This window comes from Mus pahari, chromosome 19 (assembly GCF_900095145.1).
Source record: "Mus pahari chromosome 19, PAHARI_EIJ_v1.1, whole genome shotgun sequence".
Lineage (NCBI taxonomy): Eukaryota > Metazoa > Chordata > Mammalia > Rodentia > Muridae > Mus > Mus pahari.
Window position 1 is genome coordinate 41,941,439 of NC_034608.1, and position 27,106 is coordinate 41,968,544.

A 27,106-nucleotide genomic window follows, 5' to 3' on the forward strand; every position below is an offset into this window, starting at 1 on the left:
CCTTCTTTCCCCTCCCCTCCCCTCCTCTCCTCTCTCCTCCTCTCCTCTCCTCTCCTCTCCTCTCTTCTTCTTTTCTTTTCTTTTCTCTTCTTTTTTATTAATGTTTCTGCTAGAGGTTTATTTTGGATAAAATGGGTGAAGTTGAAGTTACAATGATACATGGTCCTACACGTCTAGAAAACAATTTAAGAATAATGGGATTCTTTGCTTTCTTTCTTTCTTTCTTTCTTTCTTTCTTTCTTTCTTTCTTTCTTTCTTTTGATTTTTTTGGGGGATGTTTTTTTGTTTTTTGGGTTTTTTTGTTTTGTTTTTGTTTTTGTTTTTTCGAGACAGGGTTTCTCTGTATAGCCCTGGCTGTCCTGGAACTCACTTTGTGGACCAGGCTGGCCTCGAACTCAGAAGTCCACCTGCCTCTGCCCCCCCCGAGTGCTGGGATTAAATTCTAGCACTGAACACCATTTCAGCTGTAGATCTTTCATAAATATTCTCTATCAAATCAAACTCGCTTCTGGTTTTGCTGGGAATTTTGACCCTGGATGCAGAGACTTCGCAACGTTCCTCCTCTGCAGGCCTTGATGCTTTTCCTCCCTTCATCTGCCAAGAGTGTGTTGCAAAGTTGACCTTACGAACTCCCTTAGTATTTGATAGAATTTTGCAGAATAACCCTCTGGGTTTCCATCTTTCTCTGTAGGAAAATCTTGACAACAGATTCGTGTCTGTTATTGAGTGGCTGTCCACTTAGCTCTGGTACTTGTGCCTGACTCATGTGTATTCTGAGATTTATCTGAATACTAAATGCTCACAATGTTCCTACACTGCCATTTTAAATTGGCCCATATGGTCTATACCAGCGACTACTTATTATTGGGAGGTATGTGTGTGTTTGTTTGCTTGCTTGCTTATTAGTTTGTTTGTTTTTAATCTCCACTTAAGGTACGTGGGAGCACTATTTGAATTCACCTTTTCAAAGACTAGAATTGGGTTGGATGAGTTTTTATATGGATGTTGCCCTGTCCTTGGTTCCTGTTACTTACAATTTCCCTTCTGCTCCAGATTGGTATGAGTGCTTGAAATCTTCTAGGCCCTTAGGATGGAGGCTATACATCTCTCTCCAACATTCCCAACGGCATCTGTAGTGTTTTCTTTCCTTGGGTCAAGCCGACTTCAGCTTTTCTCTGCGGGAGTGATTTAGAGATATTTTAGATGCTTTGCAAATCTTCTTGTGATTTATCTCCAATTTAATTGAATTGTCGTCAAAACTCCCTCTACAAACATAAGTTTACAGGTTTACAGGAGCCCAGCACGTACTGCGCGTGGGTGTGTCTCAGTGAACACTTGCAGAGGTAGAGTTTCAGATATAAATTAGTTAGTGCAAGATGGATGATGCATTTGCTCTGGTTCTGTAGGTACTGTTTATTTTTATCCTGTTTTTCTATCTGCCAAGAGAAAGAGATGTGAATGTCCCCTGTCACTGTGGTCTTGACTCTTTCTTCCTTTGGTTTTTGATCAGGTTTTATATTAAGCTCTTGTTAGCTCACTGACATTCCAAGTTCTGTTCTGCTGATGAAATCCTCCCCTTATCATTATAAAGTGCCCTCTTCATGTCTGGGAAATGCCTTGCTATGAAGTCTGTTCAGACATGAGCAGAAGCATCTACACTTTCTTAACTTCCTATTCTAATGATTCAATTCCAACTCTTTTAATTCTTCACTTACTCTGAATCAATTCTGGCCTCTTTAGTTCTAGTCTTTAAACACACAACGTCTGCCTTTGAATGTAGTGTAGGTTTGATATATTTGGGTCTTGGTTTTTATCCACTCTGACAATTTCAGCATTTTGAGTTTTTTTTAACCTATTTATATTTAATGTAATTATTAATATGATTACTTTTATCACTTAGTTTTCTATGTGTTCCATCTGTTTTCTATTTTTATTTTTCCACCTATATGTGTGTAAGGGAGGGGTGGTATGTGCGTTCAGGGGGTATATGTGTGGTTAAGAATGACTCTGTGTGTGTGTGTGTGTGTGTGTGTGTGTGTGTGTGTGTGTGTGTGGTAAATGTGTTTGTGGTATATATGTAGCATGTGGTGTACCTGTGTAGAGCATGTGCTGTATGTGTGGGTGTACACAGACTGCCACTTTCCCACAGTTCCATGTTTTCTGTTTTTTATACCTTCTTTCCAGATCTCTGAGGATTAATAGAAATGCTTACCACTCTGCATTATGTTCTCTTAGCTCTTTATATTTTAGTAATTAGTGTTTAGTAATTAGTGTAAAAGCGCATGTGGAACCATCATTGCCTTAGATTTAAAATTGTAGAATTTCATATAAAATAAAATGATTCTTCAGTAGTGGTCTTCTGCTCTCCATCATCCTTTGCTTGAATTCCATACATGTTATGAACATTAAAATATAATATCTACTTTGGTGGTGACATGTGTATGAATGTGTATATGTGTGTGTGTGTATATAAGTGTATACATATTTGTGTGTGTGTGTGTGTGTGTTTTGTGTGTATGTGAACATGCATGCACATCATAGTACACATGCGAAGCCAGAGGACAATGTTCAGGACTTGCTTCTCTTCTTTCCACATGTGAGACCTAAGCCGTAGATGGTGGCCGTCAAGCCTGTTATCATTTGGCTAGTGCTTTATTTATCTATTCTGATGTTCAAGTCACTGTGTTTTGTCTATGGATCTAAAATTCAGTCCGGTATAGGGTTTAGTTTGATTTGCTTTTTTTTTTCTCACCTTGAGAGCTTTATGCAGCAATTCAAATATGCAGGCATACTGTGTGTCTAGGCTTTGTTTATGGGCATATATTTGGTCTTCCTTGGGTTTCAACTGGTATCCTGGTGGATGCTAAATTCTTCCTGAGCAAGGCTGTTTGGCTTTTTAATTCATCTTTTCACTTTCCTTTTGTTTGACCACTTTTCACTATAAGCCACTTCCTCCTCTGCCCTCCATGTGCTGTCTCCTCTCCCTGGGTCACTCCTTCCTCAGCATCTCTTTGTAAACAGAGTACCATCCTCTTCTTTATAAGACTCCTCATTGAACCCACTGAGTCCAATTAGTGATCCCCACATGGGCAGGAGTGTGGGACCATACCTTGGACCAAGGCCAACCCATCAAAGGCCATATCCCCAAATAAAATTGATTTCCTTTCCTTCCGTAGAAGACAATAACTTCCAATAATTCCTCATCCGGGGGCGGGTCCTCGAGCACCCTTGCTCCCCATCCATGCTGGATACTGTTCAGGTCTTAGTCAAACAACCACATCTGCCTTGAGTCCAGAAGACACTGTTTCAAGGATGTCCTCCCCAGCCTCTGACACTCGCATTCTTCCTCTGCCTCCTCGTCCATGATGCTCCCTCAGCCTTGGAGGTCCCTGGGTCATATTTAGGGTGGAGCATGTCCCCATCATTTGGTCTCAGTGCTTGGACCACTTGTGAGTCTCTGTTGACTACTGTTCCGTGCAGAAGTAGCTTCTCTAATGTGGCCTAGGAGAGCCATCTCTCGGGGCTGAGAACTCAAGGGCATCAAGTCATTGTCTGTCTCTCTCCCCAACTAGCTCCATAAGGAAACAAACAGTGTCTTATTATTGCCAATGCTCTCAGCATTCAGCAAAATCCCTGGCGCCGTAAGACGGGCTCAGAGGTGCTTCTCTAATGTGCAGTGACTGCAGCAGAAGCAATGTAGACTCCAGTTTTACTGGTCTCGAAAAGACACATTGAGGAGACACATTCTGCTGACCTCTCCAGACCTATCTGTTCTAAACACCGTGCTGGGAAATATAAATACAACCTGATGTGTCTTCAAGAAATCCCTCCAAGTCAGATATTCCCAGTCTTGTTCCCACCCCATCCGCTACTAGACTCCGAGGCTTCAGGATGCTCTTCATGTGCTATAGTGCTAAAATGGAGTCAGTACAGAAGTTGACATTTTTGATTTAATAATTAGATTCAGTAGTTCCCAGAGGGCAAAGAGCCACATCATTCCAAAGTAGTTAGGATTTCAACTAAGTATTAATAAAGCCCTCAGTTCCCACCGAGAACGCCATGTCTTGTGTGGGGGAGGCTCCCTCTACCCCTCTGGTTTTGTTCTTGTTTATTCCCATTTCTTACCCCTGTAGTTCGTTTTGCAAAAAAGTACCCAATATCCCCTGCCCATGCCCTGGTATGACTGCAGAGCATGAGAATTCTTGTGGAAAATAGCAGGTCAGAATACATTTTTTTTTCAGATTTGTTGATGTTCTTAAAAGTTCCCAGTTTTCAACATAAATATTTATGCCTATTGCCAAACTGAGTCTCCATTTTTTTTTTTTTTTTTTTTTTTTACGAGAAGCCCTTTGATTAGTGTGAACTCTAAGGAGGACTCACATGCGGCAGTTACTGTTTATTATGAAAAGATTGATGGAGACCTCTGGAGGGAGTTACTGCCTGAAGCCGGATTTCATATTTTGATTCTATGCATAAAAGAGCAGAATGGATCAGGCCTGGATAAGCACCCTGACAACTTCTATACTGGCTGTGATAACTTATAGCCTCTGGGTTTCGGGAGGAGGATAATCTTTCGGAAGTCAGAAGGCAGTGCAAGCTCAGCTCTTTTTAATGGAGAAGCTTGGTTTTCGTTCCTAAGATCCTCCATCCCTGGGACTAAGTCAGGTTTCAAAGAAGTGAGAAAAGTGTGACACAACAGGGAACTGGGGCAGGGGGTGAGTGCTGTTGTTGGTTGGTTTGGTTTTAGTCTGTTTGTTTTGAAAGAATGGAGTTCTGGTTTAAAACATCTCCTGGCCCTGTGCTTAGCTTTATTCAACAGAACCTATAGAACAATGGTTCTCAACATGATGAGACTGCTTTTGGGGGTCTCAAATGAGCCTTGGATAGGGTTTCATAGCAGACGTCTTGCATATCAGATGTTTGTGTTATGATTCATGACAGTAGCAACGTTACGGTTATGAAGTAGCATGTGGTTGTGGGTCACCACCACACAAGGAACCGTATCATTAAAGGGTCGCAGCAACGGGAGCTTGAGAACCACTGCTCTAGTAGCTTTTCCTGGGCAGATGTTTGAGGTCGAGCCCCTACTCTGTACTTTGCTTGGAGCTTGGCTCTGACCTCACATCCTGGATGTAAGGGCAGGTCTGACTGACGATGCTACTACATCTAATCATCTGAAGTCAGACTCTGGAGGCAGCTCTCCTCTCCTTATACATCTCCTTCTCATTGCCTCTGTGGGGGTCGCTCTCCCAGGCTCTGAATTTTAAATTTCAAGAAATCCTTTGCTCCTCCACAGACAATGGAAATTACCACTAGCATTTCCAGGGCAGAGCAGATGTGCCTACCGCTTGCTGGTCATGAGGAAGTGTGTGCGAGAGTTCTTTGTTTTCCCTGCTGGGTGTTCTGTGGTTATCCCCTGGGACTTTTCTTTCTTTCTTTTCCCCACTATATTCTCCCTGATTCCTTCAAGGCTGAGAATGCAGTGTGGAAACTTTGGAAGCCATGGTGAACGACAAGCTACTTCCCAGAGACCATACAAGTTAGCATAGACTCGCCTGTCTTTACAAGGGTCTCAAACTGTAGTGTGGGCTCCTGGCTTATAGGATTCAGTATTAGCTTTACTTCCCCTACCCTCTCTTGGGGATACGGCATCAGGAGGACTGTGGACCACTGTGGACCTCAGCTACACCAGAGGTTTAATGTGATCTAGATAATGCTGCTCAACAATACCAATTTACCTTTGGATAAATCAGTGCTCTGAAATACTCAAGATTTTGCTCAATGCCTTAAAAGCGAAGTGTTTCTTTTCTAGTGGAATTCCTAGTGTCTACCCCAATGCTGATGCCTTATTAATGAATCAAGTAAGTAAACAGAAGAATCATAGATATTCTTCACTCTGATGGGAAGTCAGACTAACCAAGAATTGATTGCTTTTATTTCCTATTGGTTACTTGATTTTATAAAATAGTCCTAGTATCGAGCATAATATATATATATATAGGGTAATATATAGGGTTACACTTCAGTTCTGTTTTGGAATGGTGATGGCAAAGGAGTGGGACAATTTTTTTTTTAATGTTTATAATTTTACTGTGCAGGTTAAAACTATATCTATGGGACTTGTTCACAGAGCTGCAGGGGAATTTCCTAACTCAAGGTTCTTAGCTTGAGTTAGAAAATTCCCAAAGCATTTATCTTGAGGGGTTCAGAGTTGCTTCAGCCATCTATAAATAGGACAGTCTGAGTCCCAACACCTGCACATTCCCATTTCTGCTGAGTCTGGTGGCTGGGCTCTGGGAAGAAGGGCAGGAGTGGCCATGGAGCAGGGGACCCAGGAGTCTCCTCTGATACTCAGAGCTTGCCTCTGTGGAAATTCTGAAATTTACTCATCATCAGGACTGATGGCAAGATGCAGCTAACCAAGCCTGTCTGTCACCCACAGGTCTGAGACGCACTTACAGATGTACCACGTGCAGTGTGTCGCTCAACTCCATAGAACAGTATCATGCACATCTGCAAGGATCAAAGCATCAGACCAAGTAGGTACACTGTTCCCACTCCATTCCTTCTCTGTTCCCACTCCTCCCCTGTTCCCACTCCTTCCCTGTTCCCACTCCATCCCTGTTCCACTCCTCCCCTGTTCCCACTCCTTCCCTGTTCCCACTCCTCCCCTGTTCCCACTCCTTCCCTGTTCCCACTCCATACCTGTTCACACTCTTTCCCTGTTCCCACTCCATACCTGTTCACACTCTTTCCCTGTTCCCACTCCATACCTGTTCCCACTCCTTCCCTGTTCACAATTCATTCCTGTTGCCACTCCTTCCATGTTCACAATTCATCCCTATTCACACTCCATCCCTGTTCACAATTCATTCCTGTTCACAATTCATTCCTGTTCCCACTCCTTCCTTGTTCACACTCCTTCTCTGTTCACATTCCTTCCCTGTTCACACTCCTTCCCTGTTCCCATTCCATCCCTGTTTCTACCCCTTCTCTATTTCTGCCCCTTCTCTGTTTGTTTCTACTATTTCAGTTCCCACTCTTTCCCTGTTTCCACTCTTGGGTCCTTCCTGTGGACTTGTTTTTGCAAGATCATTAAAGCCAGACCTGTTATTTATCTCCAAAAAGGCAGACTGATGTACATTTTATCTTATCTCCAAAGTCTCCTTGACATTTATGCAGCTTGAGCCTTCTGAATGTGCCTAGCATTACTGAAAGAACAGCTGCTTCTCCCACTTCAGCACAAGTAATGGAGTTTTTTTATAAGTAATTCAGCATGCTTTATGACCTTGAAGAAACTTTTTAGAACTCTATTTTGTTTTTGAGTAGCTGACATGATCCTTGGTAGGCTTTACTAAGAGCTTCTATGTCATGCAATTAAACTCTGTGAATATGTCCTATCATAATCCCATTCTGGGTATATGTTGTCAACTATTATGAAAATGTAACTTATCCCCTGGTATATTTAATTCAGATTTAAGTCATTATGTGTATGTGTGTGTGTGAGACATATATGTGTGTGTGTTTGTGTGTGTATATGTATATACATACATATATGTGTATATGTATGCATATAATATTTAAGTCATATGTGCATATTTAAATATATATTAAATATTGGTTTTATATATATATATATATATATATGCACACACATGCACACAAGCACATACTCTCTCTCTCTCACACACACACACAAATATACACACTCACAAATAGGCATTACCAATTAAGTAAAAGTTTGCTCTGACTTATTTCCCTCCAAAGATTCTCAGATTTTTAAACTGGAACAGGCTGCAGGCATGATTTCACCTACATTACTGTACAATTTCATAATCACCAGCACTGTGGTCAGCAGTCCAAAGGCAGCTGCTGAGACTCTTAACAGAATACTTAGAAAGTAAGATATAGGGCATAAGGTACAAAGAATGTCACAAAAGGATGAAATCTAACTAGGTGCAATTGTTTTCATTTCTAAAAAATTCATGAAGAGTATCATTTAACAGATCTGACTGTATTAAAGTCCTGTGAATAATTAATGTCATCCAGCAAACTTTTATTGAGTTCCACTGTCATTCCTGTACCCGGGGGTGGGGGTGAGGGGTGTTAGTAGATGCAGACCTTCCTCTTATGGAAGGCCAACTAGCTGGGGAGACGTTCTCTAACAATGTGCACTGCACCAACCAGAGCCATGAGAACAGGGGAGGGCATAAGTGAAACCAGTTTTTCTAGGACATTGGTACAGATCACACACACACACACACACACACACACACACACACACACGCGCGCGCACACACGCACAAACGTGCGCGGAAGAGATCATTGATGGTGTTCATTGTGAATCTCTGTACATGTCCAGAGGGAGCTGTCCTTGTCAGTTTTATAACTTGACACAAGCTAGAGTTATCTGAGTCAAGGAAACGACAATTGAGAGCATGCCTCCGTAAGATTAGCTTTTAGGTAGGTGTGTGGGCATGAGTTCTTAATTAATGACTGATGTGGGAGAGCCCAACTCACTCACTGTGAATGGTTTCAGCCCCAGAGCAGGTGGTCCTAGATGGTATAAGAAAGCAAGATGTGCAAACCATGAGGAGCAAGCCAGTAGCTAGCATCCTTCCATGGCCTTCAGTTCCTGTGCCCAGGTTCCTGCCCTGCTTGGATTGCTGCCTTGACATCTCTCAGTGATAGGCTATTAGCTGGACGTGTAAGTGAGGTAAACCCTTCCTTACAGGTTGCTTTTGGTCATGGTGTTTCAGAAACCCTGAGACAGGAGGCTTTGGTGGAATGCGTATGTAATGTTAAAAGATTAGTAATAATTTTCCAGGTTATATTGTGAGTAGGAACATCCTAGACCCTAGACATGTAAATTATAGGAGGTCAGCCTCAGGGGAGGAAGTTTAGACCTAAAATCAGCTGGAATCTCTTTCCTCTTCCTTCCATCATCTTGAGAAGCCAGGCTTACTTTGCTGTAGTCTACCCCAGAGAGGGTCTCCTTCACAAGAAACCTTCAAAAGTTAACAGAGAGGTTTCCTCAGCTCTTTGTGGAATACCCTGCAGCTTCTGCATTGATTAATAACATTGACTATTTTATACAGTCCCCAAGTAATCTCTTTTCCTCATCTGCCTAATTAATAATGGATAAGAGGCACTCTATATATTTTAGTTAATCAGTGTCCAGTGTGCAGGATGGCACAAAAGTATCCACACAAATTTACAATCTTCTAAGAGCATGCATGAATTCTTAATAAATAAAAAAGGAACAATAATGACTTTCAGTGGCATGTGTTCCACGAACAGCAATTCAGACACCATCGCAAGCTCCAGGAATATGTCTGTTCATCTCTCCATCTGTGTCCATAAGATGCTGTGATATTTTTGCATTGATTATGGCATTTCATTCCCATAAATATTATTATCCTCCAGGGAAAAATGGACCTTGAAGAGGTTAAGTTGCCAGGCCCTAGCAGAACAAGGACTGACCCCACCAGTGTCCATCTTTACCTAACGACTGCTCAACACTCAATTTCACAAACATTCACCTTCAACAGAAATGTGCTGGTAAAGAGAACTGTGGTGTACTTTGAAAATGGAAGTGCCACTTTGCACAAACAATTCAGTAGATACACGTGACATCAGAACCTTCTATTCGCTTATACATCTGTCTTCCGTAGCACAAGGAGAACTCTGCTCCTTTCTTGAGTGAAATGAGGGGAAATGAACAAAGGAATTTCAGTCCTGTTCCCAATGTCTTCTCTTTCCCCTTACATTTAATCCTTTGTATGCATGTATGTGCGCACATGTGTGTGTGTGTGTGTGTGTGTGCATTCTCTCTCTCTCTCTCTCTCTCTCTCTCTCTCTCTCTCTCTCTCGCTCGCTCGCTCTCACTCTCTCTCTCTCTCTAAATGCATGACACAAGTATAAAAGTGCCTACAGAAGTCAGATGAAAATGTCAGATCCCCTGGAGCTATAGTTACAGGCAGTTATGAGCTGCCAGATGTAGGTGCTGGGACTGAACTCAGGTCCTGTGGAAGACCAGCAAATGTTCTTAACTGCTTAGTCATGTCTCCAAACCCACATTCCATTTTAATATACTCATCTGCTCCCTGTTTCTCCTTTCCTTCCTTTCTTGTTCTGAATATCAAACCCAGAGTTTCACACATACAGAAAAGCACTTCAGCTCATCCCAAGGTTATCAAGATAAATTTCCATGTTACTATGTTCGTGTTACATTGTCTGTCTTTAAGAATGTAGGCATCAATTTCTTTAGAAAAACCAATTTTTATTAGATATTTTCTTCATTTACATTTCAAATGCTATCCCGAAAGTCCCCACCGCTCTGCTCCTCAACCCACCCACTCCTGCTTCCTGGCCTTGGCATTCCCTTGTACTTGGGCAGCATAGTCTAATGGAAGGGTCAATCTTCAAATGTTTCCTATATGAATACTAGCAGATCCAGTGTCATTCATTTAAAAGAGAATCTAAATTATTCCGTGTGTAAACCATGTGGTTTGCAGGCATGTCTGTATGCTGTAAACCACGTGGTTTGTGGGCATGCCTGTGTTCCTGCCTGAATTCTGGACTCCCCACCCTAGTGCATGCCTTTCCTTACTCTACTGCACAGTGTCTCCTATAGCTTTATGGTAAGTCTTGGTATCTAAAAGTGTAAACTGTCTGCCTTTGCAATTTATTTCAAAACCATTTTCATTATTCTTGATCCTTTGTGTTTCTACATACATTTTTAGAATCAAATTTTCAATTTTCCTGAAAACGTTTAACATCTGCCCCCACCCTCCATCCATGTCCTTTGGCAGAGCCTCTGATTCTTTCTGTAAGGTTTCATAGGTCTGTTTATGGAAATCTCACACATGTCTGTTTAAGTTTCTCCCTAAGGATTTGCTGTTTGGAGAATGTTAGTTAATAAAAACAAACAAACAAACAAAAAACAAAACAAAAAATAGGCAAATGACTTATGCCATTTTAAGAGACCAGAATATGAACAAGATCAATTTTTAAATAAATGAAAAACTCAGTTATAAACAGTAATGTTCCTGAGCCTGTATCCAATTGCTTTGTTAAATTTACTTAACAGTCCAGTTCCATCAGCAAATAATTGGGGATTTTCTGTGCGAGAACCAGCAGCAGCAAACACGGGGAGTTCGTGGCTCCTTTCATCTTTGACTACCTGCCTGGTCACAGTGGAGGTCCATCTCTGCAATGCAGGTTCAGGTGGCTCCATGGTCACTCACATCTCTCAGACCTTAAGGTAACTATGGAAGTCCAAGTGAGACACTTGCTTGTCTCTCACAATCTGCTAACATTCTTCTTACAATCAGGCGATAAGTTTCATCCGATGTTTTTACTTTACTGGTCTGATCAGAATCTCTCCACTCTCATTTATAAGCTATTGAACTGCAGCCAGTGATGCTTTCAAATATCAACCCAACATTTCACCAAAACCTCATTTTTCTTGGAGTATTTTATTTCTATGTATTCATGGAATGAATGTCTGAAAACATTTTAATATTTTATTTTCCCTCCCCCCCCCTCTCTCTCTCTCTCTCTCTCTGTGTGTGTGTGTGTGTGTGTGTGTGTGTGTGTGTGAATCTTTATGTATCTTTTTAATGACATAGTTTTGGACCTTAATTTTTCTTGTAATGGTCTTAGTTTCATTATAAGGTATATTCAAGTTTTTTCCTTCTGCTTTTGGTCCTTGAATATGTGAGTGGTAAGCTAGTCTTATTTAGGAGTGATTCATTAGTAAGATCATCCGGTTCTGGAGTGTCATACTTTTGAAAGTTACATTTTTCCAAAGCGTTTATTCATCTGGCCTGTTTTAATAGAAATACACTGCTGTAAAGTGGCCTAGGAGAGTCTCTAACTTTATCCTTCCTGCTGTCACAGATTTCTTACTCTTTTTTTAAATATCTTTATTAGCATACACTAATTATATGTGATAATAGGTGCATACTCTGTATAAGAAATGCCCCAAGTGATCCACGCATTTGAATGAGTGGTGCCCAATTAGTGGCACTGTTTGGGGGGGGGGGGGTAGGTGATGTGGCCTTGCTAGAGAAGAATGTGCCTGGAGGCCGGCTTTGAGAGTAAAGGCGTTGCCTACTTGCTTTCTGCCCTCTGCTCTGTGTTTTTGCTGAAGGTCTGAGCTCTCAGCCTTCTGCTTCCACTGCTGCTCAAGACCACGCATGCTGTCGCAACCAGTATGGACTCTAACCCTGTGTAACCAGAACCCAAACCAAACTCTCTCTCTTCTAAAAGTCGCCCTGGTCATGGTGTTTTATTATAGATGTGGAAAAGCACCTGATGCCATAGGTTCCATTACAAAATTTTCAGGCATGCCTTTGAAACCCTGGAATTGAATTTTGCATATGGTAAGAGATAAATATTGGTATTCTTCTACATGTTGGCGTCCAGTGTTTTTCAGCTTCCTTTGTTGAAGATGCTGTTTTCATGAATGATGGAGAGACATGGTCCCCATCGCTTTTGACAGTTGGTGACTACTAGGGAAGAAAGAGTGAGTTTTCTTTGGGAGCTTGGTCAGGATTGTTTTGACTATCTAGGGATTTTTTGTTTATTGGTTTCCATGACAATTTTAGCATTTTCTTCTATATTTCTATGAAGTATGGTGTTGGACTTTGATTGGAGAAGGCACAGAATCTATAGATTGATTTTGGCACAATGGCCATTTTCCCAATATTAAGCTTCTAGTCCCTGAGCATCAGAGGTCTCTCCATATCCTTGTGTCTTCCTCATGCTCCTTGCCAGCGTTTTCAATGTTTCATGATAGAGATCTTTCACATGTTTGGTTATGTTTATTCCAATTTTTATTTGTTTGTGTTTTGTTGTTGTTGCTGCTGAGTCAACTGTTAATGGAATGGTTTCCCTGATTCTTGTTTAGTATGTCCGTTATTGATATAGAGGAAAACTGCTGATTTTCATGAGTTAACCTTATATCCGGAAGCTTTAATGAAATTGTTTATCAGCTCCCTGAGTATTGTGGCAGAGTATTTAGTGTCTCTTTGTAAAGATGCACATCATATGCTTCTGACTTGGATATGTTTTATTTTTCTGTCTTGTCTTATTGCTTTAGCTAAGGTGTCAAACATTATATACCAAATAGAGCTAGGGAGAAAATACTCTCGTCTTCTTGCTCTTAGAGAAAATGCTTTAGAAATTTTTTTCATTTTTTATAATGTTGCTTTGATTTTCATTATATATATATATATATGTATGAAATGATTGAGTGATTTCTGTTCTCAAGTCCATTTATGAGATATACTAGTTATTGATTCACTTATATTGAACCATCCCTGCATTTCTGCAATGAAGCTAAGCGTCATCATGATGAATGAACTTTTCTATATTCTTTAATTCCATTTCTATTCATTATATTGATAATTCTTATGTAGATGTTTGTCATAGAGATTTGTCTGTAGTTTTCTATTTTTGTTCTTTCTGGTTTGAGTAGCAGAGTAATAATGACTTTCAAATGAACTTGAAAAGTATTCTTTTCTTTTCCATTTTAAGGAATAGTTTGAGAAAGATTCAATTATTTCATCTTTATGGCCGGATTCAATGACTCCTTGGAACAAGACATTTTTGTTTATCTCATTTGTTTTATCTTTGGTGGGTCATTTGGGTCTAGAAAAATCACTAAACAATCTTTATATTTTCAGATTTAATGGAACACACATTTTTTTAAAAGTATGCCTTCATGGCTTTCTGAATTTAATTTATATCTGTTTTAAATGCTCATTTTTCATCTCTGGTGTTACTAATCCATGTCTTTCCTCTTCCTTTTGATTGATCCTGCCGAGATTACCAATCTTGTTTATCTTTAACTCCTGTGATTGTTTTAAAATTTCATTAATTTCTGCCTAATCTTAAGCATCTTCTTAGATTTATAGCTTTGATGTTTGGATTGTTCTTATTTTTTCCAAGAGACTAAGGTACAACATTTAATTATTTGAGACCTTTTGGTGTTTAATGTAGGCACTTATGTTTAATGTAGCTATGACCTGAGAGTTTCTTTTATAGTATTAGTATATTGTATCTTCATTTTTAAAATTTATTCCTTTTTTTGAGATTAGTTTAATTCCAAAATACCCCCTTCCCTTCCCTCTCCCCAAACCCTCCCATACACCCCTCCTTATTCTCTTTGGAGTTTATGACCTCTGTTTTCATTAATTATTGTTACATATGTTTGGATATGCGTATTCATAAGCATACACATTCCTAAGTACATAAGCATAGCCTGCTCCGTCCCTATAGTGTTATTTGTATGCATGCTTTCAGGGCTGAGTACTTGGTATTGGATAACCAAGTGGCATGCTGTTCCCTGGGGGAAAGTAGTACTCTTGCTCTAAGTATTCCTTAGTTGCCTGAACTTCTTTGTATAAGGTTAAAGTTGTGTGGGCTTTGGGCATGTGTACTGGTTAATTTTGTGTCAACTTGACACAAGCTGGAGTTATCACAGAGAGAGGAGCTTCAGTTGGGGAAATGCCTCCATGAGATTCAGCTGCAAGGCATTTTCTCAATCAGTGATCAAGGGGGGAGGTCCCCTTGTGGGTGGTGCCATCCCTGGGCAGGTAGTCTTGGTTCTATAAGAGAGCAGACTGAGCAAGCCAGGGGAAGCAAGCCAGCAAAGAACATCCCTCCATGGCCTCTGCATCAGCTCCTGCTTTCTGACCTGCTTGAGTTCCAGTACTGCATCCTTTGGTGATCAACAGCAGTATGGAAATGTAAGCCAAATAAACCCTTTCCTCCCCAACTTGCTTCTTAGTCATGATGTTGTGCAGGAATAGAAACCCTGACTAAGACAACATGTCTATTGGTGTCATCCTGGTTCAGCTCATGTCAGGTAATCAAGCTGGTATGAATTTATGAATGGAGCTTCTGACATCACTAGGAGGCATGACCTCATAGCAAACTTTTGGACCTTCTGTCTCTTACAGCCTTTCCACCTACCTCTTTTGAAATGTTCCCTGAGCCTTAGGTGTATGAGTTGAATTGCTTGTATTAATTTTTAATCAGCTCGAGACGATTTTGTTTGTTTTCTTGTTTGCTTTTTAATTCGATTCTTCGGTGGTACATCCGTTATTTGGTAATGTGTTGTTTAATCTCCATGGGTTTGAAAATTTCCTGTTCTTTCTCTTGCTGATGATTTCTAGCTTTATCCCATGATAAAAACAGAATATGAGCAATTATTTGAATTTTCCTGTACTTATTGAGACTTGCTTTGTGTGTTAATATGCCATTTATTTTAGAGGAAGTTCCATGGGCTGTTGAGCAGAATGTGTATTCTGTGGTATTTGAATAGAATATTTTGTAGATGCCTATAAAGTCATTTTCATTTATGAAGTAATTTAGCTCCTGTTACTCTGGGTTTTTTGTTTTGTTTTGTTGTTGTTAGTATGATTATTTCATTGATGAAAGTAAGGTATTAATATCAACTGTTATTACCAGGTAATAGTTAATCTAAAACTTTGTATCTAGTAACCTTAGGTTTACAAATTGGGTGTATTGCCTACATGTTCATAATTATAATAGCCTTATAATGAATTGATGCTTTAAATAGTATGCTATATCCCAGATTTGACATATATTTTGTCAGATATTAAAGTAATGATACCTGCATATTACATAGTTTGATTTGCATGAGATAATCTTAGAATGTTGTGTTGCCTCCTGATGCCATGCTTCCAGACAGATGTCCACTCCCAAGTCTGTGGTGTTCTCTTTACATTTTTGTCTCTGTGATAAGATGCCATGTCCAAGACAGTTTATAGAAGGAAGCGTTTATTTGAGCTTACGGTTACCTAGGGTGAGTCCATGACCATCCCAGTAGCAGACAGAGAGGCATGGTGCTCTTGCAGAAGCTGAAAACTTACTTCTGATCCATTGGAGACACAGAGGAAAAAGTTAACTGGAAACAGTGTGAACTCCTGAAGCATCAAATTCCACTCCCAGTAATGTACCTCCTCCAACAAGGCCACAGCTCCCAGTCCTTCCCAAACAGTTCCACTGACTGGGAACTAAGTACTCAGATATATGACCATATAGGGGCCAATTTTATTCAAACTACCACAGTGAGAGTCCATTTTTGCTGCTGTAAGCCACCCAGCTTCTGATAATTTTTAATGGTGGATTTCAAATTAATTCAGTACAGGGTCCACTAACTTTGTTATACATGTAGCCCTCAGGTTGCCTTTTGTTAGATAAGCACCTGCTTTGCTTGAGCTGTCAAGGACAATGATGATGGTGGTGCCCTGACTAATAACTGGACAGAACTTGAGTGTAGAGTAGAATGTTTTAAAGGCATTGCACATGGGAAACACTCTGTCCTATTGCCAATTAGATGTCTACATCTCTATTTCATAGATTTGGAAGCTGAATCTCAGCGAAGTTAGGTGACATATTCAGGACCTTAAAATAATGACTTGGAATAGACAAGGAGCAGAAGTCAGGTTTTTCTGCCCATCTTTTCAATGAGCATATTTCTTAGTGAAACTGCTGTCTGCATTTAGCAGTGTTCATGACTTAGAAATAGTCATTTCCATTTCTTGAAAAATATCACAAATAGCCTAATAGTAGTCAATTTTCTCTCCATTGTTAAAGAGCCAGAGAAATATTAGCCATCTAATGAGACTAAAGACTCAGAAATGCAAATGCCTACACTGAGTCAATTCTTCAGTGCTTCCAGGGGAGCTAGTCTGTCAATTAGTCCAAATGAGTAAAATCAAACTTAGAAGCCTTGAGTATATACCATGCACTAATGAATAATTCCCCCTTAATGTACTTAAATTTGAGCTCAGGGATCACTCTGGGCCTCCGAACATTACATTACCTAAAAGTAAAGGACATAAAAGTTGTCATTACTTACTTTGTACTTAAGCTGATTAAAAAATGAGATACAAGTATCAACCCGATCAGAAAGGAGAAGTCATTTCCAAATCCATTTGTTCTTTGAAGACGTGGTGATATCCATTGTTCTTTCTGGAGTTTTCCCTAAGTAGTATGAAGTCTCAAGGCAAAGGTTCATGTTACTTGTTTCTGCTTTATCTATCCATTTATGAAGAGCTTGAATGACTGTTCACACTAATTTTCAGGCACAGGATGTATTTGCTTTAAGCATTTTACAATGCAGAATAGCAGTGAGTTATTTAAGTAGTACATAACAGTAAACAAAAATATTTTTGAAATTAATGCCAACCATAAAGATTTTTTATACTTAGTATAAACTAAAATCAGCTTAAAAGCCCTAGAATTGGTACTCTCTGGAAAACAAAACAAAACAAAACAAAACAAAACAAAACAAAACAAAAAAGCGAACAACCAACAAGCATCTTTAAACACTAAAAATATAAATATTTTCTGTGGACTTTTCGATGTAGTTTACTATTACTAACCAAGAATCCTACTATTTAAGGAGCTCCGGACTTTAGTATTCTGCTTTATTTAAGAAATTCACTGATACACAGTAAATTTTGGCAGCTGTTTTGCTCTTTCATTTACATTATTTTTTTACTATATATTCCTTACCTAAGGACACTTAATAACCACTATCTTATATATGAAGTTTAGGTCTTCTGTAAGCTTAAAAATGAAAACATATGAGGCACATGTTCATTTGTGTGTGTGTCTGTGTGTGTGTATTCTAGAATTACCAAAGACTCCTGATGATCTTCAGTTCATTCATCTCCTTCCTGCTTCCTTCTTTGTAGGACTTATAATCATTATTTTGTGTCCCTTGAAATCGATATGAATTGTGAGTGCCTTCTAGTGATACTAAGCTGATGACTTAATGTCTTAGAATCACTTCTGGCCTTCACCAAATCTCACGTTCTTTGTGATACAGCATTGTGTGGGCATTCCATATCAGTTACAATGGGTGAAGGGCCACTCATTAACGAACTTGGTTCAGAGATGTGTCAGGTCTTCCTCTTACTCCTTATGTAGCCTTGAACAAGTTTAAATACTATTATTAAGCAAGCCTATTGAGATACAAGTTAGCAGAAATAACAAGAGTATACTTTATGTGCACAGTTTGATGGGTTTGATATGCCTGGATATCATGGGACCACCAGTTCAGTTAACAGCCAAAACATGTTCAGAACCACCAGCGGCTTTTCCCCATCAATACCCTTACCTAAACCTAGCCACCATTGCTTAGCTTGCTTGTTGTCAGAATTAAATGGGATAGTATGTGTTCTTTTCTGCTTAGCTTACTTTTCTCAACACAATGCTTTTGAGATTCATTCACATGGTTGCATGGATTGGCAGCTCCTTCTTTGCCTGTGGTTTTTGAACAAAGCATGCCTCTGTTGAGCATCGCCATCCCTATTGGAAATGTGACGGGCTGTAACATGCATGGCGACCCTCCCATCAGCTCCAATGTTCTTCACTTGTATGAGTTGAAGTTTTCATTATTTAACTTTTATAGTTTTTCATCAAGAAAATGGTTATAAAATATTTCTTTTGTTTTGTTTGTTATTGTTTTTTCGAGACAGGGTTTCTCTGTGTAGCCCTGGCTGTCCTGGAACTCACTCTGTAGACCAGGCTGGCCTCGAACTGAGAAATCTGCCTGCCTCTGCCTCCGGAGTGCTGGGATTAAAGGCGTACGCCACCATGCCCGGCTGATAAAATATTTCTTTTCTGCATTTTTTTGTCTACTCCTGGGTAGTGCAACAGCTAACCAAACCCCTAAATGAATTAAGTTGACCATCAGAATATAAGGCAGGGCATTTCCTTTGGCTTTAACCAAAGACAGAAGGTTAGAGCTTGTTCAGGTAGAAAGTAAAGGATAAAACTCATTATAATTTCATTCTATGTCATATTCCAGCAACCAGGCTCCAATGGCTACTCAAGAAAATGGTTTGAGTAAGATCAACTCAGGAAGATTCTCAAGGAGACTATTTTTGCTTGAACACTAAACTACTAGACTCTCATGTATTCTGTGCCTTCTGAAAAAAAAATCATATCCCATTCTGATCTATTTTCTGCAAATATATATGTGTAATTATTATATTAATCAACTTTTAATGTTTAAAGACATTGAAGTTTTAACTACCCACACTGAGACATTACATAGATATTAAAATATCTCTCAATCTCCAGATATCCATGTAGCTAAAAATAAACAGTCATTTTGAAAAGAAATAGTATGTGTGTTTATAGATGATTAGCTGCAATTGACATTTATAAAACTTTTTTAGGGAATTCAATTTGGTCAGCATTTGTCTATTCTCTTAAAGTTTATCATGAACCATCATGATCTGTAACTTTAATTAAATCAATGAGAGATGTTGGCTTTCTAGTCAGACTCTATTGGAAATACAGGAGAGAAGGTGACCAGGTGGGTCATGTCCCTGTTGAAGGGATGGAACGCATTCTTTTCCTTTGGAGTATGGCGGAGATAACATTTTGTCCTTTTAGGCTGATGTTTTCATGATGTATATAGGATGAGTGTGTGAGTGATTAGATGAACCAGCCCCTTATTTCAATTCTGACCAATGACCAAAAATCTACTGAGCACTGACCAAGTGGCTCGGACAGTAGAGCAGGTACTAAGAGAAGCACATGGCCATGAAGATAACAATGCCTCTCCCCTTACCTATCATCAAGCTTGAGTTACACACAAGAATCTGAGTACCAGCATAAGCAGGCATAATGTCACACAAGCACACGAGATGCACAGTGCTGATGGGATCTGGATGAAGGAGTGGCTGCTTAGATTGGAGCTTTTAACTATGGTTGTAGTAGAGTGACTCAGCAAAGAGCCGCATCTTGAGGAATGGGTGGATAGATGTTGGGGTAATCTGAGGTAATCTTCAGATTTGTGGCTTCCACAGTTTGCAGCCCATCCACATATTGATTTGTCCACTGATTCTCTTGCTCCAGGATGGGGCTCTGGGTTCTCATGAAGGACATACAGCCCACTCACAGTGAAGAACCTCAACTAACATCAACAGGCTGCAGGACAGCAGGACTGACCTGGGCTGGCACCAAAGTGGCCCATTCTGAAATTCCTGTTGTCTTGGACTTTATTTTATACAATAGTTTCAAATTTTGAATTTTATATTCTGTACCATACTGAAGAATAATTCCTGTGACCAGTGGTGAGGCTCAGGGGCAGAGCACTTGCCTGGCATTTGGGATGATTTGTAGATCCTCGGGACTGCCAAAGGGAAGAAATGTACTCAGAATGGTCTCACTCTGCTCTTTGTAACCTGGTTTCTTCCTCTCTTGACCTTCGACCTTACTCAACAATTTGATTGTCAGCTTTACAGGCCTGTGAGATGGCTCAGAGTGTGAGTGCTGGTGGCACCAGCCCTGACTTGGGTGTGTTTCTTGTCATCATCCCTCTAAAGCTGGTAGAAGAAAATGCCACATGTCTCTGACATATACACAGGTGCTATGGCATGAGTTCTCTCTCTCTCTCTCTCTCTCTCTCTCTCTCTCTCTCACACATACACACACACACACACACACACACACACAGAGACAGACAGACAGACAGAGACACAGAGACAGAGACACAGAGACAGAGAGGGGGAGGATAAATACATTTCAGCTTATTAATTTCCTTAAAAATCCTACTTATTCAATCATCTACAATTAGCAAGTTACCCTACAGACACTATGGATATAGCCTCAAAACTAAAAAAGATGGAGTTGAGCCTGTTCTTTGCTGAACAGCAGTCTTTCGTTAGTCTGGAAGATTCTTGATGGAGCTTCTTTATCTTTCTGATTCCAAGCAGCTCTCTTTCCTCATTTTCAATTTTTATTCCGCCATTAAAACTATATCCTCTCTCTACTTGACGATTTTAAAGGCAAGATTGCTATTAGGTTTTGGATCATATCGACTGGTTAATCTAACTGCATGCATCTGGAAATGCTGTGTTTTCTCAGGATTAGAAGAGGTTTGATTATTTATTTATTTATTTATTTTGTTTAAGAACAAAGGGAAAAAAAGTCCTAGATGAGAGTAATGCTGCTAATGTTAACTCTTGTTATTCATTATAGTTTAGAAATTGCCACTGTGAAGAATTTTTTTCTTCTTCGAGCTAATACCTAGCACATTATACATCATGATAAGGAAAGTCAGGTGTAGTTAGAATCTAGTCCTTAGTCCGTATCAACTTACAAAAGTGTCTTAACTTATATATACCTATCTCACCCTCAACTGTCTGTAATAGGAAAGAGAAAACGTTCATTTTTTTTTTCTAAAGCTTTTTGAGTTACAGAAAAATCTCTTGTCAACTTCATGCTGCGTAGTCAAATCAAAATCAAAATCTATAATGTTAGCTTTCAGAAATGTTGGTGAATTTTCAAGCCCCAGGACACAATTAATTCAGCGTTGTATCCACAGCCTCTGGTGCTATTGTATTCTCCAGAGAACTTCTGTCTTCCCCTTCCTTATGTAATCACCCTTTCTTCAAAAGCTGCCCAGCAGGATGGCGTGTGACTTTATTCCTTTATTTGCAAAAACCATCACCACTGAACTTATTTCTGTCCTAACAGGAAGATCTTAGGAATGCCTTGAATAGGTAACTTAAAAACTCTGATTTTATTTCCTTGATAATGGATGAAGTTCAAATAATAAATCCAATGTTCTGATTTTTTTTTTCTGGGGTAAAAGAAAAATATGCCCAGGAGAAGGCTCGGATTTTTATAAGCAGCTGGCTTATTACATTAGGATCCAGTTGTCCTGGAGTGTCTATGGGCATGTTAAGTCTCTGTGGAGATGGGTCTCATTTAAAATATCTAGTTTTGGGTCAACACAGCTTGTGTTCCAGGAAGCTGAGGTATGGGTCTTTCAGATTTTCCAGGAGCTTCCATAAAAGGTTTCAAAAGCAACCATACAGCTTTCTATTAGTCTTAGAACTAGGTACCCTAAACTTGGTATCCCATGCCATATAGAAATCCAGGGAGCAGAGCTGTGCTTCCCTTGGAACGGAGACTAGAGATAGATGATCCGAGATAGAAACCTATCTCAGGGCACTGGAATCCCCTCCAAGGCGAGACAAGAAGCACGCATATTCATCTGCCAGCCATAGGAAAACAACAACACAGGTTTCTCAAGGTTTGCTCCCAATTTTCCTTGTCTGTACACGTGGGGAAAACAGCTTTGAAAGAAAACCTAATTCAGTCTTGAGGACCTTACTGGTCACCCTATGGGCACAAAGTACTATGGTGAATTTAGAGACTTGTTTCTGTGGCTAAATGGTCTTTAGATTTTCAGTGAGAGAGCACTATGCAAATAACTTCAGAACACCCATTGGCTGCTACTCTGTCCATTAAATGACCTACCTACTACAGACTGAACACTAAGTCACATCAAAGAACGAAAGATCCATACTCTGTGCTCGCTGTCCTCAGGTTCTGTGTTCAGGCCATTGTTTAAATTTCCAAGCACTGTGTCAAAAGGAAGTTTTCCGGTTCTTGAGAACACTAGAACTGCAGCAGAGCACACTGCTGGCCTCACAGGAGAGCAATTGGTTGTCAAGCTGTCTGAGCTGTTGCTATGGAAGAGTCACTGAACTGACTGAGAGTCATTATGTACCTACTGTGTACAAAAATATGACATTATCCCTAAAAAGATAGGTTCTAGATGAGGGAGCTCCTGGAGCCTGGGATCAGAAACAAGAAGCAGGGGAGGGAAGCAGGTTCAGGGTAGAAAGTGGTATTAGCTGTGGAGCAGATATTGGCACTGAGACAGTGCTGTAGTTTTGTTCCTAGAAAAATCACTGAAGTCTGACTTCAAAGCCTTCTCCAAAAGCCATTACTTCCTTCACTCGTAAATTCCTATTTTCTGGGATAGTCCTTGAAAGCCTCTCATTGTTTATGCATGAGGACTTAAATTGCAACACCTGATAGGATACTTCATGGTTAAGAAACCTGCCCGACCAACTCCATTAAGAATAGGTGACATTTGTGATCAAAGAATGACGATTAGAGACGATCTGTCAGTTTCCTGTTGAAAAATCGCTTTAATTATTCGTTCTCCTTTATGCGAATAACGCTTTCTCTAGCTTCATTTAAGGGACAGGTAAATGTTCATGTAAGATAGTTTATAGACGAAGGAGTAGAACTGGCCAGCACCCAACAGTCTAACTAGAGCTGTTTCGTGGCTTTAGAGTGGGGCCTTTGCTCCCCATGTGGGCTTTTTTCCCTTGAAGAACATTTATTCTTGATCTTTTCATTAAAATATCTCATCCTGTGCCCACCATGGATGTTCTATAATTATCAGTCTTTCTCTCCTTAACTGTTTAATTAGGGTAGAGGCCAGCAGTCTATTTGATTATTAAAGTCATGGATAGCATTCCTGAATGGTCTTGTGATTTTTGACATCATTATTGGAGGATTTAACTCACAGTAGCCCCGAGTTTGCCTCTAACACAATTTCAGCGGATTACTTTCTTCTCTTGAAGTGATAGCCTTGTCCTCATATATACCTGCTGGGTAACTGTCAAAAGTATATCCACAGAGGGGAAAATGTGCCTTTGTCTACTTTCCCCCAGAAATCCCAGCCAAGGATAAGTTGCATTGTGACTTATGCAAATGACAAATACTGGAAGATAGTGAGAGGAAGAGGTTGAAGATGGAAACATAAGTCTGTCAGTAGATGTGGTAGAGATGCTGGAAAGAGGCTGAGCTCGAAGCACATTTTCTAGACCTTCACCATCTTAGCTGTATGTGTTAGATGTTTTCAAGTTGGATGTCCATGAAAATGTCAAGGCATCAGTGGATAAACTGAACTCATGGACCACCCCTGTGTCACATGCTAGGCTCATCTGGGAAGAGAAACATCAACGGAGAAAGCACAAGCCAGTGGGGCATTTTCTTGGTGAATGCTTGACTTGCAAGGGCCTGGCTTATAACAGGTTGTGCCATATCTCAACAGTTACCTTGGGTTGTACAAGAAAGTGAGTGGACTGAGAAAGCCATGTGTAGCAAGTTAATAAACAGCACTCCTCCTTGGGTTCTGTATCAGCTCCTATGGCCAGGTTTCTGCCCCATCTGGGTTCATCCCCTGACATCCCTCAGTAATGGACTAAGTTATAAGCTGAATTAAATCCTTTCCTGCCAAATTATTTTTGGTCATTTTTTTTTTAAACACAGCAACAGAAACCTAAGACAAAGTAGTTTTGTTATCATATCTGTGTAGACATTGGCATTGACCTCTAAGTTTAAGTGCACCTGAGATAACCAGTGGAGAGGACCACTGAGCATCCATTTACTGCTAGGATGAAGGTTGATAGCTGCCCCCTTGGGCATTTGAATATCGAAGGTGGAGCAAAAGCTGGGGGGTAGCAGAAACTCTTCTTTCCACAATCCTTCACACTCCAACACCCTGAATTCTAGACTACTTCTCAACTTCACAGAACAGCTTCCTATAAGGAAAAAACCAACACAGTATAATAAATCATGTCCTTATTCTCTGCCCTCAAATGGGCTGCTCTAAAAAGAGAGCTGGAGGTAGACAGAAATAAATTACCTCACGCAGAATCATGCACAAGGGATAGAGTCCTGAGGCATAGTGCCAACTCTAAAGTCCAATTTAGACAATTTGCTTTTTATTTGATGTTATTTTCATTATTATTTTTATTTTTTGAGATTATAATATATCATCCCCCCTTCTATTCCTTCCCTTAAAACCCTTTTGTATACTGCTCCTTGAACATTATCAAACTTAAGGTTTTATTTTTCATTGTTGTTGCATATATATGTATATATGTGCAATATATTGTATATATGTGTGTGGTGTATGTGATATATATATATATATATATATATATATAGTCAAGTAGGAAGATCATTGTCCAATAAGGGTGCCTATCCATTTGGCCAGGGAGAAACTGATTGAGACTATATGGGTCATGTTGCAATGGTCACAACAGCTGGGATATATATATATATATATATATATATATATATATATATGCAATAACAATGAAAGAATATAAACATATATGCATATATATGCAACAACAGTGAAAGAATATAAACATATTCTTTCATATAAATCTGCCCAGTCTATATAATGTTATTCATAGTTACATCTTCACCATTATATATTGGATAATCAACTGGCATTCTCTTTCCTAAGGATCCTAAGGAAGACTCTCATGCTCTTAGCTTTCCTCAGTTGCCTATAGTTCTTTGTATAGTGTTAAGCCCTCTTGGTTCTTCCTCATCCACATTAACAAGTCTCTCATTGTTGTCCTTGTTCACTTCATGGTTAGGTACTTGTGTTAGTGAAACTTTATGGGTAATGCTTTTGAAATTCCTAGAAGACAGTCTCATAGCAAACTCCCCAATCTTCTGGCTCTTAGAGTCCTTTAGCTCCACTTACACAATGCTCCCTTAGCTCCCGTTTACAGATGTATCAGTTGGGACTGGGATCCACATCTTATGCATTTTCTTACAAGTAGTACTAAACACTGAATTGCCACCATTGCCTTTGAATTTAGACAGTGGGTGTAGCTGGGTTTTCAAGCATGTCCTTCCTCTGTCACTTAATTCTTGAGAATGAATCAACTCAAGCATGCTCATATACTTACTATAGTTCCATATAATTATAGATTTTTGTAAGAATGTAGCAAAATTAAAGAGTGATTCTTCAGGAAAAGAAGCCTTATAGATAAATGAGGAGAAGGAATTAATAGTATAATAATTGAAGAACATTTAAATGTCGATACACAAAAGTTGTTTACATAAGAATTTAGGAACTATGAGGAGGGCGAAAGTATAGCTGGGGACCTGAGAACAGATGCTAAGATGAGATTAACCTAAGCAAGGCACCAAGTAGGAACTGGGTTTGAGAAACATGCACTTAAGAAGTCTAGAAGTAGAGAGAAAAGATTCTGGGCCAGGTAGGATTCTAGGTCTGGACTTCAAAGGAAATGGAAGACAGAGATTCGGACTTGGGGGTCACCATGTCCTAGAAGCTGCTGAAATGGATGAGCAGGGAGCAGATGAGACAACTCAGGGAGAGAATAGCTTGTGCATCTGTGAGGGATATATGTGTTCAGCCATGACCAGCATGTATGCACCTGAAGAACATGCATGTTCACTAGCAGATGTTGTTTACCGGCACATGTATGTGACAAAGGAAGAGAAGTGTAGTTACCCATTTTGAAATTCTCATCTCAGTAAGAAAACATATCAAGGCTTTAGAAATAAGGACTAAAGACCATTCAGGGAAGGTGCAAAATCTAGAAATAAAATCTTGAAAAGGCCAAGTTGGTCATTGTCTTTTAAGGGTGGTCATGGGTTTTGGCCAGGGAGGCACTGTGACATTTGAGACCACATGGGGCATGTTGTGATGGTCACAAGAGCTGGGATGGACAAGAAGGCAAGGTGATGCTTAGCAGTGATACCATGTATGCCCCACAGATGTTGCCTATAAGATAAATGACCTGGCATTGGTCATGCACTGGATGCCATGCACAGCCAGAGACCATGTGTGAGCACACTCTAAAACAGCAGCATGTAGAATTCATAAAAGTAGAACTCTTTCTTGTGGAAGTGAGCCTTCTGTGCAAACCACCACCCACAGCTCTCCCCTGGCCCATGCCAATGTCTCCATTGTGAGGAGCCATACTGGGAATCATAATGATGAGGGTGACCCAAAGGAGGCTCACAGGGTCTGCATGCCTAGCCTGAGATGTGGGAGGGACAGTGATGGTGATTGGCAGTCATGGGAGTCAGTTAAACAATAAACTGAGTTTAGACATTTTAGCTCAGAATTATGATGTTTTATCCAAGTGGAATAGTCTACAGTAGCTGGAGAAGAAACCTGGCATGTGGATATGACTAGAGCTTAAAGAGGGCATGTTGGCACCTTCTGTTAGGGGAAAGAGTTGGTGTATTCTATGCAGTAGAGAAGGAAGCAAGAGGATATGAAAGAGAAGGGAGGGGAGAGAAGGGGAGGGAGGGAGAGGAAACAAGAAACAGAGACAGAAATAGAAAGAAGGGGATAGCTTATCTGTGAGGGTCCAATTACAGGAAAAGTCAAGTAGAAGGTACCTGTAGTAAGGCCTCTCTCCCTCTCCCTCTCCCTCTCCCTCTCCCTCTCCCTCTC

At 40.0% G+C, this 27,106-nt stretch overlaps 1 protein-coding gene across 4 annotated transcripts in view; it reads left to right on the forward strand.

Moving 5' to 3' along the window:
- The window catches only part of Zmat4 (zinc finger matrin-type 4), a 381,839-nt gene that overhangs the window by 325,181 nt on the left and 29,552 nt on the right, over window positions 1-27,106 (forward strand). For all 4 annotated transcript variants that reach the window (XM_021219402.2, XM_029532287.1, XM_029532288.1 and 1 more), the window contains one exon: window positions 6,443-6,539. In XM_021219402.2, the coding sequence (XP_021075061.1) occupies window positions 6,443-6,539 (97 nt within the window). The remainder of the gene's footprint in view (window positions 1-6,442; window positions 6,540-27,106) is intronic.